General features: G+C 47.0%; 1 protein-coding gene across 6 annotated transcripts in view; it reads left to right on the plus strand.

The window, feature by feature from the left end:
* Positions 1-20,395, plus strand: part of DTNB (dystrobrevin beta) — a 109,877-nt gene that overhangs the window by 11,067 nt on the left and 78,415 nt on the right. For all 6 annotated transcript variants that reach the window (XM_083494428.1, XM_083494431.1, XM_083494429.1 and 3 more), the window contains exons 2-8: positions 3,429-3,496; positions 5,125-5,205; positions 8,045-8,258; positions 10,067-10,152; positions 13,626-13,780; positions 16,942-17,047; positions 18,981-19,147. In XM_083494428.1, coding sequence (XP_083350554.1) covers positions 3,430-3,496; positions 5,125-5,205; positions 8,045-8,258; positions 10,067-10,152; positions 13,626-13,780; positions 16,942-17,047; positions 18,981-19,147 — 876 coding nt within the window. In that variant the 5' untranslated portion in view covers position 3,429. The remainder of the gene's footprint in view (positions 1-3,428; positions 3,497-5,124; positions 5,206-8,044; positions 8,259-10,066; positions 10,153-13,625; positions 13,781-16,941; positions 17,048-18,980; positions 19,148-20,395) is intronic.

Below are 20,395 nucleotides of genomic sequence, written 5' to 3' on the forward strand. Positions count from 1 at the left end.
GTTCATCTGCAGCCTCCAGGCCACGTCCCAAACCTTTCCTGGTGCTCCTCCTAATCCTTGGGAGGGGCTTTTACCAAGGACACAGGTGACTGCAGTGAGGAAGAAAGAGGGGATGGCAAAGCCTTATTATTAAAGTTTTGAACTCTGCACAATGCTCTTTTGGACTCTTATCACATTAGATAATATGTCCATGAAAATACTACCATCTCAGGCTTTATCCTAATTGGTTTCTGAACCATCAGCTGTCTCTGTTTTTGTCCTTCTGGTTACCCCACCCTGCATGGCCTTAGGACCATCGGTGGAGAACCTCATGCCTGCAGGCCAGACTTGGCCCAGCAGGTCTCCCCATTTGGCTCACCAAGTCATCTCCAGGAAGCCACACCTGCCTGCCCTACACTTGACACTAGACCTGACATCAAAGGTGGGCAGGTAAGGGCAGGGCTTCAAAGGAAAATCAAGAGCTTAAAGTGAGCTCCTGGTTGTCTCTTTTCTGGAGCAAAGCATGATCCCACCCAGCCACCTCTCAGCTCATGCCTTGCACAAGGAAGGGGACACAGTTTCCGTTTAACCATGGAAGTCTCTTTTCCCTCCCAGTGCTATGTTTTGCAGACTTGGTTGTTGGGTCTTCAAAGCGCAGCACAGGGCTTTCCAACAACCTCCATGGTTCTCCTTCAAACCTGCACTTTGAAATCCTGACAAGTGAGGCTTCTAAGTTCAGTATCTCCTGGTGTCACTATGATATCAGGTGGTTGTCAAACTTGGTCCACAAGAGGTTGAGGAGATTAAGATTTGGCCTACTGGCCAAAATGATTTCTCTTCCTCTGACTTAGGAGAACAAAAAGTATGTACAGATTGAAACAACTTTTTCTGAGCTTGGTGTGTGTGTGTGTTTTGCTGTATGTATTTCCAAACATAGTGGTCAGTTTATTTCACATGCTGTAGAAGGCCAAGGAATCCAATGCAGACAAAGAGTTTAAGTGTATATAGAATTGTAATTGCCTAGTATTGTAGATTGCATTCAAATAACTAAGGATTTTGGGTTAGTAAGGGCAACTAAAATAAATAAATAAGAAAGAAAGAAAGACAGGCAGGCAGGCAGACTGCAGATATATATATATAGAGAGAGAGAGATTTACCTGGGAGGAATTCCTGTTGAACTTAATGATGCTTACCTTGCTATCTTATATCACATGCTAAAGCTGTGTTAGAGGCTGATGACCTGGTCCCTGAGTTCTTATTCAAAAGGAGCTCACACCTGCCACTAAGCGTCTCAGACACAAACCAGTGGCAAATGTGGCCAGGCAGCTGTTTCCGCCTACACCTGGCCAGGAATCTGGCCAGCTGGTTTTTTTAATTTTAATTTTTGCACATCAGATGTTGGACAACAGCTATCTCAGATTTCAGAGATAATGCATGCTGTAATACATTGTGTCATTGGAAGGTGGGGTTGAGTAGGGCTTAGAGGCAAATGGTGCTCCGTGTTCCTGACCATCTGATCATCACATTCCCGTTGAGAAAGTATTGCAAAATAGGCCGTTACCTACAGCTGATGAGCTCCAAGAAGAGCGAAACCTGTTAAAATAGGTCCTGTAGTATTGGCCAAGAGAGCAGCTCCTTGGTGTGGCACCCTTGCCCCAGTAAACATGCTCTGGTTATCTCCCGCTTGGACTACTGCAATGCGCTCTACGTGGGGCTACCTTTGAAAGTGACCTGGAAACTGCAACTAATCCAGAATGCGGCAGCTAGACTGGTGACTGGGAGTGGCCGCCGAGACCACATAACACCGGTCTTGAAAGACCTACACTGGCTCCCAGTACGTTTCTGAGCACAATTCAAAGTGCTGGTGCTGACCTTTAAAGCCCTAAACGGCCTCAGCCCACTAGACCTGAAGGAGCATCTCCACCCCCATCATTCTGCCCGGACACAGAGGTCCAGCGCCGAGGGCCTTCTGGCGGTTCCCTCCCTGCGAGAAGCCAAGTTACAGGGAACCAGGCAGAGGGCCTTCTCAGTAGTGGCACCTACCCTGTGGAACGCCTCCCAGCAGATGTCAAAGAGAAAAACAACTACCAAACTTTTAGAAGACATCTAAAGGCAGCTCTGTTTAGGGAAGCTTTTAATGTTTAATAGGTTATTGTATTTTAGTGTTTTGTTGGAAGCCGCCCAGAGTGGCTGGGGAAACCCAGCCAGATGGGCGGGGTATAAATAATAAATTATTATTATTATTTATTAAACTATGATGCCTCCCTGGGATCACCAGTAAGGCTACCCAGGCATGTGACTTTTAAACTTTTTAAATTATTTTAGCTAATCCTGCCTTCCGAGGCAGAAGTCACAGGGCACGCTTCCGTCAGCCCCTTCCGTTACCACTACTTCTACCTTACATTTCCCTTTTGACATGCACCTTCCTTTTCCACATCTGATTTCTTACATCAGAAAAATAATGAGGAAAGAATTTGCATTATCTTTTTAAATTTAGCATTCCAAAAACTCTTGGCACATGTGGGAATGCATTTAGGCTACTGCTACTACTGTTTAGAATACCAGGACTTTTGTGAAAGGCAACTGGACAGAAAAGGCAAGGCTAGTTCTTCTTTGCCATATCTAAGGAGCATCGCACGACTCCGCTGATCCTGCTGATAGTTGTCTTTCAGAGAACTGACTGAGCAGCGAAATCAGTGGGAGAGGCCAAGCAGGCCGTATGTTCATAGCCAAACAGGGTTTTTTTGTTTTGTTTTGCAAAAACATTCCTTCCATGAAAATAGGAATTCCACTCCTGGGCTTCATGTGATAAAGTTGTCCCGAATGGAAAGAAAAGGTTTTGCTCCTCCAGGGCAGTGGGAGAGGAGCTGCACACCTGCTCCCATTGAAACCTCCTGCACTTTCAAGGTAGACCTTGCAAACAAATGCAGAAATGCTGTCGTCCCAGTAGCTTTTCTGGTGGCTAACGTGGAAGACTAACTTAGCAAAAGCAAGGGAATCATCAGTATTACTCAGACACAATGCTGGAGAAGGAGCTACAATGGAGAGCTGCCTGTTTCTAAGTCAGCGCTGTTTGCAAAACGGAGGTGGCAGAAGTTTTTAGTGTCATTTTTATTTCCTAAAGCAAAAGCAACCATCTCACTCCTGTCAGCCTGTTTTGCAAAATAAAGTTGCCCTCTTCTTTCCCACTTGTACCTGGGTCTGTATTTAAAACAAAATCGCAGGAGGAGGTTTCTTTATCTTGCTAGCATTTCCCCCCCCTGCTCTGCATACATCCCAGCTCTCAGACTACCAAAGTAATTGGCGTGGTTCACTTTCCTAGTGGTTTCTGTTCTCTGTTTCCTGTGTGACTTTCTAGATCAGATTAATACGGAAACTTCACGAACCCCCTGCAGGCTGGCTTAGCAAGAGAAGCCAATGGGGCTGAACCTCTCACTTTGTGTCTTTAGGATGATTGAGGAGAGCGGGAAGAGGAGGAGAACGATGGCGGAGAAGAGGCAGCTGTTTATGGAAATGAGTAAGTGGAACTCTGCTGTAGCTGACAACTTCACAAAATAACGTTGTGCAGTCTTTTGAAAGCATGTTAAAATGAACCATGGAAAGAGAAGAGAAGTCGCTGGATATTTTAAAGTTTGTAAAATGTTTATTTGAAATTGTAAAACAAATATTTAATAACATGGGTTTTTTTGTTTTAATAATAATAATTTTTAACTAAATTGGTTCCACTTGAGAGTTTTGGGGTGTCACACTTCAAATACCAGGGGTGTTTGCGAAGCTTGTACGTTTACACGTTTCAGTCTTCAAATAACATCTAGTGGTTACCTCATCTCACATCCCATGACACCCTAATGAAGCATCAGTTGAATTCTGGGGACGAGGGTCTACCTTAGCTCTCAGCTTTTGGGAATCCAGCTCCCTGTTCCATGCTTGATCCTCAGTTTCCATCCCTGACCATTTTCCTTGAGATACTTGGGGAAATGCCATCTAGGAGGAGGCTGCTGGTATTGCCAAGGGTAGCTACAAAAATGAGGAAAGAGAGAGAGAGGCAAGGCTCTGAGGCTGTTTGCCAACATGTCGTGGGGCCTTAAAAGGACAGGATTCCTTTATTGCTCAAATACTGACAGATTATTTTTAAAGCATCACTAGGAGAACAAAAATATTGTGTAATCAACATCCTAAAGGCAATCACAGAAATAGGTTAGTTAAATGTTCCTGTGAAAACATTTGTTTGTTTTTAAGTGTATGAATTGTTATAATGTTTAGCAGGTAAGAGCTCCAGAATGCACACCTGGGCAAGACCTTTTTGAGGTCCAACAAAAAAGCCACAAATGGTCATCCACTGATTGGAGGAGTATTGGGGCTGCGGGTGGGTGATTGACATAGGGCATGACGTAGTATTACCGTATTTTTCGTTCTATAGGACGCACATTTTCCCCTCCAAAAATTAAGGGGAAATGTGTGTGCGTCCTATAGAGCGAATGCAGGCTGCGGCGCTAAGCCCAAAGCCAGAACAGGAAGACGGAGCACTGCGGAGCGCTCCGTCTCGCGGTTCTAGCTTGGGGATGGCTGCGCGCAAAGCCTCTCCAGGGCAGTGGGGTGCCTTCACCCTGCTGTCCTGCAGAAGCTAGCAAGGCTGTTCCCAAGCCAGAACAGTGAGACGGAGGGCTCCGTCTCGCTGTTCTAGCTTGGGGATGGCAGCGTGCAAACCTCTGTAGGGCAGCGGGGCACTGCGCTCCAAAGGCTTCAGGGATCTTTGAGGCTAGCGGTGGGGGAAAGCAGCGCTTCCCCCCACCGCCAGCCCCACAAGCTCTGGTGAATGTACCTTGAACGCACCCTGTTTTAGAGGGGGAGAACAAGAAAATTTCCCCCCCCTTGTTCTCCCCCTCCTATGGTCCGGTGCGTCCAATGGAGCGAAAAATACGGTATATGTGCTTTATTGATGTTTTCACTGTTGTGCTATTTTAAGTTATTTCATAGGAAATGATTCAGAAAGGAAGTGAAGGAAATTAATAGTTCTGACACAGAATTACCAGCTGTCTTGAAAACTAGGCCAAAAGTGCAGTTGGGAAATGGATTCTGTGCCGGGATGTGATCCAAGGCCTCTTCTCACTATAAGACAAGAACTCTCTTGCTTCTAATTCACAGGGGCTCAGAACTTCGACGTCATCAGATTGTCAACGTATCGGACTGCCTGCAAACTGAGATTTGTGCAAAAAAGATGTAATCGTAAGTGAAAAGTTCCACCCTCTGTAGAAACATCTTAGATAAGTGCACATGTCAAGATTTATCTTCGCATAAACTCCTCTGTATTGCACTGACTCAGCGCACAATAAGAACAAATCAACCCAAACCTTGCATTGTTTGGGGAAAAGATAGACAAAATAAAAAGTGGTAATGCCAAGCTGGGAAAAGCTTTCTGTGCCTCCACCTCCTTTGCACAATGTCCTTGTTGTCATGTGCTGATGTGCTCCTGTTGATCCATGTGAGGCACACAAAGACTAGCTTTTATTTGGAAGATCCCATGATGCGCTTTCTTCTGGCCAGGGGACAGTCTGGTGCTTTGAAGTACACGCTTGAAGATCACACACAGAAAACTTGAATGACCAAGTGAAGGGCAGTGTTCAGACAGGAGTAAAGTGTTGTAGCTGTGCATAAACCACAGGGCAATGTGCAAGAGAGGGGTGTGTTGAAGAGGCATGGTTTGTAGATTATCTGAAAAATGTATGTGATGTGAACACAACGTTAGTGGGATTTCAAGAGGCACTGTAAAAATCGAGAAGTATTGTTAATATGAAATAGTAGGGGAAGGGAAGTTTAATGGCAATACGAAAGAAGGGAATGTGTAATTAAAGATAAAATATGGATGATTCTCAGAGACGCTGAAGGAAGCTCAAAAAGAGACAATTTGTTGAAATTTGGATAAAAATGTATAATTGTATGGAAAAACAATAAAAATTTATTTTAAAAAAAAGAGGCATGGAGAAAGCCGTGTGACTTAGAAATGATGTTGAGAGGAGGAAACAGCCTGCTGGGAGGAAGCTCTCTCTCTGGGTGTGTAATTGGACTCTCTGGCACTGAGCACGTTCTTGTTAGTTTGGAAATGTCACAGGAAGAGTCTGTTGGGCAGGGTCACATGGCAAAGAGAGGAATGAGGAGGCCGCTTCCAGACAGCCAGTATTTTGTGGGAGAGATGGAGTGGCATCCTGGGAAATTCAGGTTACACAATTCAAGTGGGCTTGGGCTGCCTGAGCAACAAACCCCTGCTCCTCCCAGAAAGTGCAGAATAACAATCGCTCGACACAAAAGAATCAGAACAACTCACTCAATAGACAGAGGATGCCATGTAACCAAATCAGGATGAGTGCTCAATCAACATGTCATCTGGAAGTCACCTAAGCGATAAAAAAGAAGCAGGGAATCATGTCCTAGAGAATGCAAGGGCCATGGCAAGATCATCATGTGGCATGGCCGTATTTGGGGTAGAAAGTAAAGGGCTGGGGCCCTGATCCAGTGGAGCTGAAAGACCCTACCCTGCCCTCTTCCATGTGGATCATTAGAGAGTGTCACACCTAAGAGAGAAGTGTTGTGGTTTTTCCTGCCATCCACACCCCACCCTTGGGTGGTTGGCCCATCCTCCATCTCCCCCCCCCCACACACTCCATGCAAGGGGGCAGTCGCTTGCTTGCTTGCTTGCTTGCAAGCAGAGTTCAGTGGACTAACAGCCCCCCACCCTCTCCATCCTTCCCTGTTAGAATAAGGAAAGCCTGGCTGTTCTCAAGGGGCTTCTCTTTGTGTTTTGCCACCAGGGGCTGCTGTATCTGTGGAAACAGCACTATGGGGACATCTGGTAATGGGAAAACAAACAACTGTGGCTTAGCTTTAGGTTTAACAAGAAGGGAACTGTGTTTGGGGGAGGCAGGCAGGCAGCAACGCCCAGTTATTGAATCCAGACAAGATGCTGTATTTGCAGCGTCTGGCCTTGTGTAGTGCGACCAGGAGGGGAGGGGTGCTACTCACCTTACTGGATTTCTGTCCTGTTTCCTAGCCAAAATGCATCCCCCAAAGTTGATGCAATGCATCCTCAGTCTGCCAAAATATACTTCTGCACGTGGCCACGCTCATGCTGCCTCAGTGCTGGGGCCAAGGAGGCTGGTTGTTGGAGGCTGACTGGGGGTGGTGAGGGGGTGCAGTTTCTCCCCACACCACTTTTTCCTCAGCCAGGCTTTCCCCTCTTCCTTGTGTACTGATAAGGCAAGCGCAAGTCTACACCCAACCCTGGACAGCCAGCCACAAAGATTGGCCATGTAAACTGAATTTCAGTCTTGCAACGCCAAGTTAAGACTGTGAAGAGAAATGCCCAGATAATCATGGAGCCTCAGCTGTAATTTGACAGCTCTGGCGGAACCCCTGGAGAAAGCTGGCAGAGAGCAGCTTGACTCTGTTGGCTGAAGAGTTAGCAGAATGCACAAAGACTCATAAGAGTTGAAGGGACCCAAGGGGTCATCTAGTCCAACCCCCTGCAATGCACAAACTGCAACTAAGGAGTCCCTAACAGATAGGATAGCTGTCCAGCCAGCCACCCACATGAGCTGTGCCTGTAGAAGGAAATTCCTGGAAAAGTCACTGTGTTTTACGGTAGGGATGCTTCATAAAAACGCAGCCAAACTTGCATCAGTTAGGAGTACAGTGGTGCCTCGCAAGACGAAATTAATCCGTTCAGCGAGTCTCTTCGTCTAGCGGTTTTTTCGTCTTGCGAAGCAACCCTATTAGCGGCTTAGCGGATTAGCGCTATTAGCGGTTTAGCGGCTATTAAAGGCTTAGCAGCTATTAAAGGCTTAGCGGATTAGCGGCTAAACGGCTATTAGCGGCTTAGCGGCTTAGAAAAAGGGGGGGAAGCGAACACTCGCAAGACGTTTCCGTCTTGCACAGCAAGCCCATAGGGAAAATCGTCTTGCGAAGCAGCTCAAAAACGGAAAACCCTTTCGTCTAGCGGGTTTTCCGTCTTGCGAGGCATTCGTCTTGCGGGGCACCACTGTAAAACTTGTCTTTTCCCTTTCTCTTCCAGTTCACCTTGTGGATATCTGGAATATGATTGAAGCCTTCCGAGATAATGGCCTTAACACATTGGATCACAACACGGAGATCAATGTGTCTCGATTAGAAACCATCATTTCCTCCATCTACTACCAGCTGAACAAACGCCTTCCTTCTACTCACCAGATCAGCGTGGAGCAATCCATCAGCCTTCTCCTCAACTTCATGATAGCAGCATATGACAGGTCAGGGGCTTCTCTCTCCTCCAGGCTGCGTTGCTTCCCGGCAGCCAATGCGTGGGCTGGGGCAGAGCCTGAGGCCTTGGCCACCCCTGGGCTAGAGCAGGCGTTGGCCCTCGACAGAGACTCACACCCGTGTTTCATCCTCAGAGCCCTTCTTTGAGCAAGGTGGTTTATCCCCCTGTGGTGTCTCGGTGTTCCTTCAGGCTGCAGATCCAGACAGATTTGTGAGCTCATGTGCTGTAGTCATCTGCTCTGTCAGCAATTAAAAGCGGAACGAATGTTCCTGCCGCAAAGTGAGCATGGGCCCAGGACGTGACCCTGCAGCGCACACACACTTCAAACCCCGTTGCTCAGTTTTGGATTCCACACGCCAAGAAATCTGACCAATTGAAAGGTTATAGAGGGTGATGGGGTTTTTTCCACCTGAATGTGTGGATTCAAAAACTACATTTTTAGAATGGTGCAGTCCAATTCCATGAGGCTAAAAGGAGCCTTCCTCGCAACCTCTCTCCAAAGGTGCCTTTACACAAGCTGCTGGGGGCATGGAAATTGCTGCAGCAGTTGTTGCCAAAGGCTGGCTCGAGCTAACGTTTCCCCATGGAGTTGCACACCCAAGTTACACGTTCTGTGCTACTGCAGGGGAGAGCATGTTGTACCCAGTTGTGGGTACCAGCCCTACCCCTTCCTAGTCCCTTTGGCCTCTTTCCTTGGGGCTGAACATGAAGGTGAAGCAGCAGTTTCACTTGTGAATCTCCAGTAATCAACCTCATCCCCAATTTTAGGCCATTGTGGAGCAATGTGTAAGCCTCTAATCCCAGCCAAGAGCAGGAGAGCCAAAAACTCCTCAAGATAGGCTTTGCTTCATTTCACCTGGCTGGCAGCTGTTGACGTTTTTCTGCTGTGCGTGTTGGAACAGTGTGCGCTCTTGGGCAAGAGAGATGGAAAACTTGGTTTTACTGGCAGGGAAGACTCTGCTGGTGTTTTGGCTGGGAGCTCTCTGTCTTTCTGCAGCTGCCCTCTCAGGTAGAATCTGCTCCTCTTCCTCCTCAATGGTTGCAGTTGGGAGGCAGAAGACTTTGTAGACCAGAGGAGGACAAGTTGTGTCGTGATGGAAGTACAATAATGTATCACGAGATCTGTTTACTTAATATTTTGAGACTTGGGGGCTGATAGCATCCTTGGGAGTCCTTTTTCCTTTATAGCCTTCCTATGTGTACAAAGTAGCCCAGTCAGTGCAGAAGAGGCGTCTCTTATCAGAAGGCCTCTTGTTTTGCTCAGGTGGAAAGCATTTTGTCATCCTCTTAGAAAAATTGTGTGTCAATCGGCTAAGGACCTTTGTGCATCTTCATTCTGCTAGGAGTGTTTGAAAAGCATGCCCCTTCCCTTTATGGCAATAGAATCACGTTTGACAGCATGGATGCAGGCAAAAACATCTCAGCACATCTCATTATTTCGATAACCTCTGTTGGGCGCAGCTAACGGAAGCCTTCTCTCTCTCTCTCCCCCTCTCCCTCTCTCCCTCTCTCTCTCCCACACACATCTTGTATAAGATGTTCCACCCCATGACCAGCCAGGAAAATGTGGGGCAATTTTCCTTCTTGGACACTTCCTGAATGTTGCTTTTGTGTTGTCCTGCTGAATAAATTGTGTCTGTGCATGAATGGATCATAGACTTGCTCCTGCCACAACATGCAGCGTCCGGGTTGCAAGCTGCCCTGAGCATGGTTTTAGCTTTGGAAAGGCAGCATAAAAATAAAATGATTGATTGATTGATTGATTGATTGATTGAACTGCAGTTTGTTTTTTTACAGTGAGGGCCACGGAAAGTTGACGGTGTTTTCCATAAAAGCCATGTTGGCAACCATGTGCGGTGGGAAGATTCTGGACAAGTTGAGATGTGAGTATTTTAAGGAGATAATTCGGGATAGGATACTGCATTATCCTGTCCTTAAAAGTAAAAAAAATGCCCCCCCCATCAGCTGTAGAAGCTATCCTTTGTTTTGTGTTCTTCTGCTTACCTGTTCAGTAACAAGAGTGCAGGAAGAGTCTGCTGAATCAAGTTGCTGGATCAGACCCTTGAGTACAAGTATCACTGGAGTTATGTGAGAATGAGAAAAACGTTTCTCTGAAGACTTGAGGCTCAGCTGAGAGTAGCAATGTGGGGCAGGGGGGGAGAGTGCCTGCCATTTCTCTCCTTGGTCTTGCCTGCTGGATCTGCCTTCAGGAAGGCCTGGTGCTGACTGGGAACACTTTTGGGGGTTTCCCTGGTGAATGGGAGTCAGCTGTTCTCCCGCTCTGGGCAGGCCTCTCTTCTGCTGCCTTGGCCGCCGCAACCCTTCACTTTTCCCAGTTCCAGCCCACCAGAGTTTCTCTCGTCGCCGTCTTCCATTTGACGCCCTCCTAAGCCTCTTTCGCCCGGGGACTTGGCTCTGCTTTCTCCTGCCAATCCCTGAGTGTCCTTTTGCAAATAACTGACTCTGCCTGCTCAGTTCGCGGCACACCTGCTGCAGATCAGTACTTGACTTGGTTCCTAACACCTTTCTGTCCTTGGGTGTGTATAAATAACTTCTTCCTGGCTGTGGACTAGGAGTTCCAGTAGGCACTGCAGGCATCATTTTTTATCCTGGGCTTTCTGTTCCCCCTACCCCACTTTAAAATAAAATTAAAATACAATGCAATAGGTAAAGGGGTAAAGGGGCCCCTGACCATTAGGTCCAGTTGCGGCCAACTCTGGGGTTGCGGCACTCATCTCGCTTTATTGGCCGAGGGAGCCGGTGTACAGCGTCCGGGTCATGTGGCCAGTATGACTAAGCCACTTCTGGCGAACCAGAGCAGCGCACGGAAACGCCGTTTACCTTCCCACCGGAGTTGTGCCTATTTATCTACTTGCACTTTGATGTGCTTTTGAACTGCTAGGTTGGCAGGAGCTGGGACAGAGCAACGGGAGCTCAGCCCGTCGCAGGGATTCAAACCGCTGATCTTCTATCGGCAAGTCCTAGGCTCTGTGGTTTAACCCACAGCGCCAGCCGCGTCCAGCAATATTGTGGTGCTAATTTTCTCCCCAAGAATAAAATTCCCAGACAGGGTCAGCCTGAAACGTTTTGATGCCTGGGGTTCAAAATCAGGCTGATCTTCCCTCTCCTCTTTTCCTAGCATTGAAAATAATTTCACATTAGATAACTGCTGACTCAGCTGCCCTTCAGCAGCACTCAAGATCTTCTTCCTCACGCTGCCTGACATTCAGGCTGGATGCCTCTCCTTGAACCCCTCTTTGGGCTTTTCTGGCACCCTGTGAGCTCACGCTGCCCCTCCAGACTGGAGCTTCTGTTTCCGTGCTTCTTGAGATCAGAGGCGGCCAGGGAACAAGGCTGACAGGATCAGGCGGTGGCCATGGGCTGTCCATCTGAAGTATTGGTCAAAAGGAGCCTTGTTTTCTGCTCTGGCTGGGTGTGCTCTTGATGTTCTTTTTCCACTATGTCATCCACAATTTGTCTGCTTAACTAGCAGACATCCTGGCTTCTCTTTGCCCTGATCAACTTTCCTCGCTCTCTTACAGTCCTTCTGATTGTAGAACCTACAAGTTCCTGGCCTGCTGCTTATTAATTTCATGAAATGTATACACCATTTGAGTGTCAAAAACCTCAAAGGGGATTACAAAATTACAAAGCCATAAAATAAGGAAAAAATTACAATACAGTGGTACCTCGGGTTACGAACAGCCTAGTTAACTAACTTTTTGGATTATGAACACTGTTTTATTTATTTTATAGTACAGTACATTGATTATTGCTTTCATTTTATGGATCAATGGTCTTGTTAGATAGTAAAATTCATGTTAAATTGCTGATTTAGGGGTCGTTTTTAAAAGTCTGGAACAGATTAATCCATTTTGCGTTACTTTCTATGGGAAAGTGTGCCTTGGTTTAAGAATGCTTTGGTTTAAGAACGGACTTCCGGAATGGATTAAGTTCATAAACCAAGGTACCACTGTACATTAAAACATATAAGAAGTTAGCAGATTAAAATTCACACCGGCATTTCTAAGCATCTGGGTAGGCTTGTCTCAACAAGAACATTTTGGCAGCTAGCGTGCAGAAGGTCCTTTTTCTTCATCCTCCTCCTTCATAGAAGAAGTGTTGCAGTTGGCTTGTCTTTCTCCTCCGCTCCACCACCAGCAGAGCCAAGATGCTTCTCCATCGCCGCCTTGATCCTTCCACATGTGGAGCTCCTGTTCTCAAAGCTTTGTGCGCTGTGCTTTCAGGACTATTTGGCGTTCTGATTTCCTCTTAACTTCATTCTAGATACAGGTGAATAGTTCTTCCATTCTCCACGCAAGTACAGCTGTGTTAGGTTGGCTTGTGTCAAACCTTATAAGATTCACGGTTAATTCCTTTCTGCCACTCCTCCAGGAGTACTTGACAGAGTGCAGCAAAGGATTAAGAAGGCAAGTCCCTTTTTTAAAAGAAGTTTAGAAATCTTGCTAAAGGTGTTATCCCCTCCTCCAAGAAGAAATTGGCCTGTCATGTTTAGAGGGAAATTCTCAGTGCACAGAAGACAAAAAGTCACTTGCTTTTGGGGGGTGTGATAGAAAGGTGTATACGAAGAACATAAGAAGAGTTTGCTGGATCAGACCAATGGCCCCTGTAGTCCAGCCTCCTGTTTCTCCCAGTGGCCAGCCAGATGCCTGTGGAAAACCCACAAGCAAGACCCGAACACAAGAGCAATTTTCCCTCTATGGTTTCCAGCAGCTGGTATCCAGAAGAATGCCTGTCTCTGGCTGTTCATGACCAGGAGCCATTGACAGCCTATTTAAAGTCTTGTGGTGCAAACATTGCCTCCCCCCGCCATGAAATAATTTAAAAGTAGATGTAATTGGTGTTTTTTATATATATATTTTTATTAGTTTTCCAATATAAAACTATACAAAACAAAACATCCAATTTATCACCAACATCTTTTTTTTTTTTACTTCCATCAACATGTCTGATAATTCTCCGTCTTAATCACTTCTTGCACATTTCTTAATTTAATATTGCACTACAATAATATCTTAATTTACCTTATTTTTTAAACAATATTTCTACCATACATTCTCACAGAGGTTCCTGAGAGCTTACAAACGTTATCTGGTCATCACATATACTTTTCATATAATCTGTAAATTTAATCCAGTCTTCAGTGAATCTCTGGTCTCGTCGGTTCCGGATCCTTCCTGTTAATTTATCAAGTTCTGCATATTCCATTAATTTCATTCTCCATTCTTCAGTCGTAGGTAATTCTTCTTGTTTCCAAAAAGTAGATGTATTTGTTGTGTCCTTTCCACAAGGGCAGCGTTTACAGCTAATCCGAATTTGATTTGCGTTTTTTTAGATATCTTCTCTCAGATGTCGGATTCCAACGGCCTGATGATATTTTCAAAGTTTGACCAGTTTCTGAGAGAGGTTCTGAAACTTCCCACAGCTGTGTTTGAAGGGCCTTCCTTTGGGTACACGGAAAACTCTGTGCGGACGTGTTTCTCCCAGCAGGTAAAGTTTTTGAAAGGGGAAGGTTTGGAGGAGATCCTGGGCTAAAGGCTTTCTGTGCTGCTGCTGCTGCTGCTGCTGCTGCTTCTTCCAATGGAACCTCCAAGCTGGAGTCCAGTAGAAGAGGCGATACAGCTGCAGTTCCCCTGGGAACTCCGCCTGGTTCTGGGATCAGTTTAAGCTACCTGATTAAGTCAACATGGAGCACAAAGTCTGTGTGTGAGAGAGACAATTAGAAAATAATAAAAATTACAGAGGCGGCAGGAGAAGATTGGAAGAAATTCAAAAACTATCTTAAGAAATATTGTAAAATTATTGAACGTTAGAATGATGCTGGTTTTAAAAACTAAGGGGTTTACAGCTGTAAGGGTTAAGCTTAAAGAAAAATAGAGGATGTAAATTAAACAAAATTAAGAGTAAGGATTTGCTGGGAAAAATTTGAAAATAGAATGCAGAAAGGGGAGGTATGGGGAAGTCGGAGAAAGAAGTTACAAGAAAATAAGGATCTGAAATTATACTTGTTATTTGTTTTTGTGTTTGTTTGTGTTATTCGTATTTGTTTAAAAATTTGTGAAAAGTGAATAAAATTTTTTATATATATTAAAAAAGAAAATAATAAAAATTACACACACGCATTTGGTCTACAGCTGGCGGTAACCAAAGCAGGTCAGCTCTGTGAGAAGGCGCCTGGATGGATGGCAGCTAACAGATTGAGGTTGAATCCTGACAAGACAGAAGGACTGTTTTTGGGCGGACAGGAGGCGGGCGGGTGTGGGGGACTCCCTGGTCCTGAATGGGATAACTGTGCCCATAAAGGACCAGGTGCGCAGCCTGGGAGTCATTTTGGACTCACACCTGTCCATAGAGCTGCAGGTCAATTCTGTGTCCAGGGCAGCTGTCTACCAGCTCCATCTGGTACACAGGCTGAGACCCTCCCTGCCCGCAGACTGTCTTACCAGAGTGGTGTATGCTCTGGTTATCTTCCGCTTGGACTGCTGCAATGCGCTCTATGTGGGGCCACCTTTGAAGGTGACCCGGAAACTACAACTAATCCAGAATATGGCAGCTAGACTGGTGACTGGGAGCGGCCGCTGAGACCATATAACACCGGTCTTGAAAGACCTATACTGGCTCCCAGTACGTTTCCGAGCACAATTCAAAGTGTTGGTGCTAACCTTTAAAGCCCTAAACGGCCTTGGTCCAGTATACCTGAAGGAGCGTCTCCACCTCCATCGTTCAGCCCGGACACTTAGATACAGCCCGAGGGCCTTCTGGCTGTTCCCCCACTGCAAGAAGTGAGGTTACAGGGAACCAGGCAGAGGGCCTTCTCGGTGGTGGCACCCGCCCTGTGGAACACCCTTCCACCAGATGTCAAAGAGAAAAATAACTACCAAACTTTTAGAAGACATCTGAAGGCAGCCCTCTTTAGGGAAGCTTTTAATGTTTAACAGGTTATTGTATTTTAGTGTTCTGTTGGAAGCCGCCCAGAGTGGCTGGGGAAACCCAGCCAGATGGGCGGGGGAAAATTAATTATTATTATTATTATTTCTCCTGATCAATGGGAGCTAATGGTAAACCTTGGCTGGGGGGTTGGGGAGATTCCAGGCAGACAGTGGCTTTTAACTGGCGATGACCTGGAAGGGGCATCTGATGATGACCTGGAAGGGGCATTGACCTTGAGGGAGCTGTTCCAGTATTCTGTTTTTTGTTGTTTTTTTTAATAAAATTTTTATTGGTTTTACAAAGTTTTTACGAAACAAACAAACACTTAAAAAGACAGACATACACGTATAATTTCAAACATATTTTCATAAACCTCTTTTCTTGGACTTCCCCATACCCCTCCTTTCTGCATCCCAAGGTCCAAAATCTCACAGCAACTCCCAATTGTTACTTTCCAACCTCTGTCCTCTTAGTCCTCTTTATATTCTGGCCTTATATCACTGTACCCCTTTGTTCCTAAAAACCATAACATTTTAACATTCATTAAGGGGAGCTGTTCCAGTATTCTGCACCCTGCACCCATTTCAAGCTAAAACCGCTACTGGAAGGAGAAGGTGAAAAGACTTGGAGACTCTCCCTGCTGCTCTTATCTGAGATGCAGGGAGCACTCCCGAAAGGGCAGCGGAGTGAGGAAGCTTCCAAGGAGACAGGGAGCCCAAGGCAGGAGCCTGGAAGAACATGGCATGTGGGGGAATCAGGAGGCACCCTGTGCCATCGCAACTGATACCAAGCTCTTCCCATAGAGGGGAGCTGTGAGTTGTCCACAGAAGAGACACTCCACCCACTGTCCCACAGGGTGCAAAGGGGGCTCTCCCTCTGGAGGAGGGGGCGGGTTGTGTGGTGCAAAGGGATCACAGGCAGTTTCCTTCCTTCCTTCCTGGGGTCCACGTCCAAGGTGTGAGGAGGAAGTTGCCACAGCCGCTCAAGCCCACAAACTGCATCGACTGATCCTGGTGGGAATGGGTGACGCAGCCTGGAGAAGCCTCATATGGATCCCTGTGAGCCTCCAGAGAGGAAAGTGCCCAGTTGAAGACAAAGGGGTGTCCTCTGGGTTCTGCTGAAGTTAGTTGCATTTCAGCCCCAGTGAAATAAATGGGGCAGAAGCCTTGACAGGCTAAGGCTGCTAGTCTAAGCATGCCTACTTAGCAGATCGATCAGTCGATCTAATGTCCCACACCTTCTCCAGTGGAGCCCAGAGCGGCCCACGTTTACTCATGGGTAAGTGGAGTCAGGGTTGAAGCCTAGGTCTGGCTCCAGCCCTGTGTTACTTCTGTTCCTGCTGCTACACCTCACTGTGGTTCTTCTGCTAAAGATTGCAAAGTCTTGTGGGACCTTGAAGACCACTAGATGCATCGTAGGACATTTTCCTGTCCTTCTGCAGCAGCATAACACAGCCGCCACTCTGGAAATGGCTTTGTGAGAATCTTCCATAAGCTGTTTTATGAGAGAGTCTGGGGTCTGTAAAGTCGGGAGATAAATATTCTAAATAAAATACTAAATAGTGAGAGAGATTTGAGCATGTGTTTAACTGCACAGTTGAAATCAGCTTTTAAGACAGCCTCAATTCTGGCAGTGCTTTGTGTTTGGAGGATGAAACTTCACTGGTCTTTTCTGAAACAGACCGCAGTTGGCTTTTCTCTCACTTTGACCTCTCTCCACAGAAAAAGGTCATGCTAAACATGTTTTTAGACACGTTAATGGCTGACCCGCCGCCCCAGTGCCTTGTGTGGCTACCTCTCCTGCACAGACTTGCCCACGTTGAAAATGGTAAGTGGATCACTGTTTGCAGGACTTTCCTTCTGCTGAGGAGCACTGCAGCCCGGGGGCTCACTATGGCAAGTGTGGGATAGTAGTAGTAGTAGTAATAATAATAATAATAAATTTTATTTATACCCCGCCCTCCCCAGCCAGAGCCGGGCTCAGGGCGGTTAACACCAGTAAAATTACAGTAAAAACATAATGGGGGCGGGGGGAAACCTATTTAAAATACAGGTTAAAATGCAATTTAAAATACAGCCTCATTTTAAAAGTAGCCCATAGATCAAAAGCATAAGGGGAGGGAAACATAAAGGTCAGACTGAGTCCAAACCAAAGGCCAGGCAGAACAGCTCCGTCTTGCAAGCCCTGCGGAAAGATGTCAAGTCCCGCAGGGCCCTGGTCTCTTGTGACAGAGCGTTCCACCATGTCGGGGCCAGTACTGAAAAGGCCCTGGCCCTAGTTGAGACCAATCTAACGTCCTTGCGACTTGGGACCTCCAAAATGTTGCCATTTGTGGACCTTAAGGTCCTCCGCGGGGCAGACCAGGAGAGGCGGTCCCATAGGGATGTGGGATGTGGGGACCTGTGTCTTCTGTGCCGGAGAGCTCAATTTCCTGAGGCTCCCCAAATATGGGTCATCAGGTGCCCCTCCACATCAGAACCTAAGAGGAGCCCTGCAGGGCCAGACCCAAGGCCTCTGCTCCACAACCCGGGTCTCCCAGGTTCTAGTCCAACGCTAACCACTATACCACACTGCCTCTCGGTGTGCCTCAGGCTTCCCCTAGGCATCTGGTTGGCCACAGAGAGAACTGGATACTGGACTAGATAGGACTGGCAGGGCCGGATTTAGGTTGGATGAGGCCCTAAACTACTGAAAGTAATGGGACCCTTTATATGTCCAGCTATCCTTTGTCAACAACAAATTTTCGCTGTTTTCTTGTGTTGACTATATGGTCATTTATGAACCTAATAGGTATCTAAATCCATCTGCACATAACAAAATAGGAGCCTACACAACACAAACCCCTCTTGCTGTATGTAGGTTTTATTTTGTTTTTTTATCTTATATTTTGGAAAGATATTTTCCTTTAAAAAAAATTGGGGCCCCAAGAGAGTGGGGCCCTAAGCTAGACCTTGTTTAGCTTATACGTAAATCCGGCGCTGGACACTGGCCTAATCCAGCAGGCTCTTCATACCTGCCACACATCCACACAAATTGCCGCCTGTCCCAACGGTCTTCCAAGTTACAGCCTGTTTATAGCCATCTCTGCTCAGCCCCACCCTGACATCTATTTCTTGGTGCAACGGAGTGTCAGGAGGGGATTTTAGATGGCAAATCAGGAACTATCTAGAGAAGTCCTGGAGGAAAGATCTAGGTGCTGCTGCTGCTGTTGCATTTCTCACCCAGACTTCACCCAAAGGTCCCACAAAATTACAATAATAAAATTAGTTTTAAAAAATCATTTAAAATGGGAAGAATAGGCTGGGTCCAGAAGTGCCAAGCTGCCCCCAAGATTGAGGGGCCCCTGTGCACAGCGTGTGTGCATGATGGAGAAGGCTGAGCACTCTGGAGTAGCCGGACACTGGACCTGCGCCACAGAATGCATGGCGCATGCAGGGCTGCCTCAGCACGCAGCGGCGCTGAACCCCTTAAACCCAATACTAAGGGGGTCGAGGTACCTTCAGCCCCCTCGTGTAGGCGTGCCTGGGCAGATCCTAATATTTTCTTCGGTTTATGAGACAAGGGTAAGGGTGCCAGTGCCTGTTTAGCAGGCTGGCAGGCAGCCACGCGCCCCAATTAGCACACGCCTGTTTGACGTGTGGGGAATTCTAGGAGTTTGTCCTTTTGCAGAGGGGCGTGTGGGGTGTGCCTCATTCAGGACGAAGCCTCCTGCTGCTCCGGAGGCGCTTCTGACTCCTCTTCCTCCCCTTCCCCCTCCCAGTCTTCCATCCTGTGGAGTGTTCTTACTGCCGCTGTGAGAGCATGATGGGCTTCCGCTACCGGTGCCAGCAGTGCCACAACTACCAGCTCTGTCAAAACTGCTTTTGGCGCGGCCACGCAAGCGGCACTCACAGCAACCAGCATCAGATGAAGGAGCACTCCTCTTGGGTAAGCCTCTTGCTCTCCTGCGGCTCAGGCGCATTGCTTTTCTGCCATGGGTGTGTTTGGGGCTGTGGGTTCTCTATTGTGCAGCGCCAGAGGTCAGTCCATCATGGGAAGGCCAGTAGCCTGTCGGTCCTGCAGGGACCAGTGTGGAATGGCCACAGGTCCTCTTCTAAGGACACCTGCGTGTCTGTTTTTGACACCACTGATCCTGCCTGCATCTCTGAAGATTGATCTGTTGTCATCAAAGCTTGCCTTTATTTGTCCAGATGACCTGGGAGCCCAGCAGTGAACACGCATGTTCTCTATATCAGCAAGTCATGCAGTTTCTCTTGGGTCGGGGAGGGTAAGCTCCTGAATCCCAGAGAGAGAGAGAGAGATATGGAGGGGAGGATCCTGAGAACAGGATTCTTTGGCTTGGATTTGGAAGAAACAGCAAAGTAGGAAACGCAGCAGGCAGGGTTGGGGAGAGAATGTGCTTGAATGGTCTTTGGTGCTAAACCACTTCTGGTGCTCCATAACAGAGACCTTGGGCTGCACTGCTGCTGCTGCCAGGGTTATATTTGGTTGCTATACAGACAGAGGCTCTGTTTCTGAAACTTGATGCCTTTTAAAATGGAAAATAAGTGTTTTGGGCTAGGAATTCTTTCCTAATTTCAAGGAGTCTATTCTGGATTCATAGCCATTGACAGGCATCTCTCTCTCACTCTCTCTCTAAATCTTTAATGGATATAGGAAAGTGTTAGAATAAGGTGCTTTTTTATGGGGATTAAAAATGATGTCTGCTGATTCAGGAGAGAGGCTGCTACTTCTCAAAGACAATTCTCCACTTGAGCAAGGACTTCGGGGTGGCGCTGTGGTCTAAACCACTGAGCCTCTTGAGCTTGCCGATCAGAAGGTTGGTGGTTTGAATCCTCATGACAGGTGAGCTCCCGTTGCTCTGTCCCAGCTCCTGCCAACCTAGCAGTTCGAAAGCACACCAGCACAAGTAGACAAATAGATACCGCTGCGGCAGGAAGGTAAATGGCATTTCCGTGTGCTCTGGTTTCCGTCATGGTGTCCTGTTGGGCCATAAGTGGTTTAGTCCTGCTGGCCACATGACCCGGAAAGCTGTCTGTGGACAAACGCCGGCTCGCTCAGCCTGAAAGCGAGATGAGTGCTACAACCCCATAGTCACCTTTGACTGGACTTAACTGTCCAGGGGTCCTTTATACTGTCCTCAGGGGTTTGTTAGCAACCTGATCATTTTCTGAC

This window comes from Podarcis liolepis, assembly GCF_965112155.1.
Source record: "Podarcis liolepis genome assembly, chromosome: 3".
Lineage (NCBI taxonomy): Eukaryota > Metazoa > Chordata > Lepidosauria > Squamata > Lacertidae > Podarcis > Podarcis liolepis.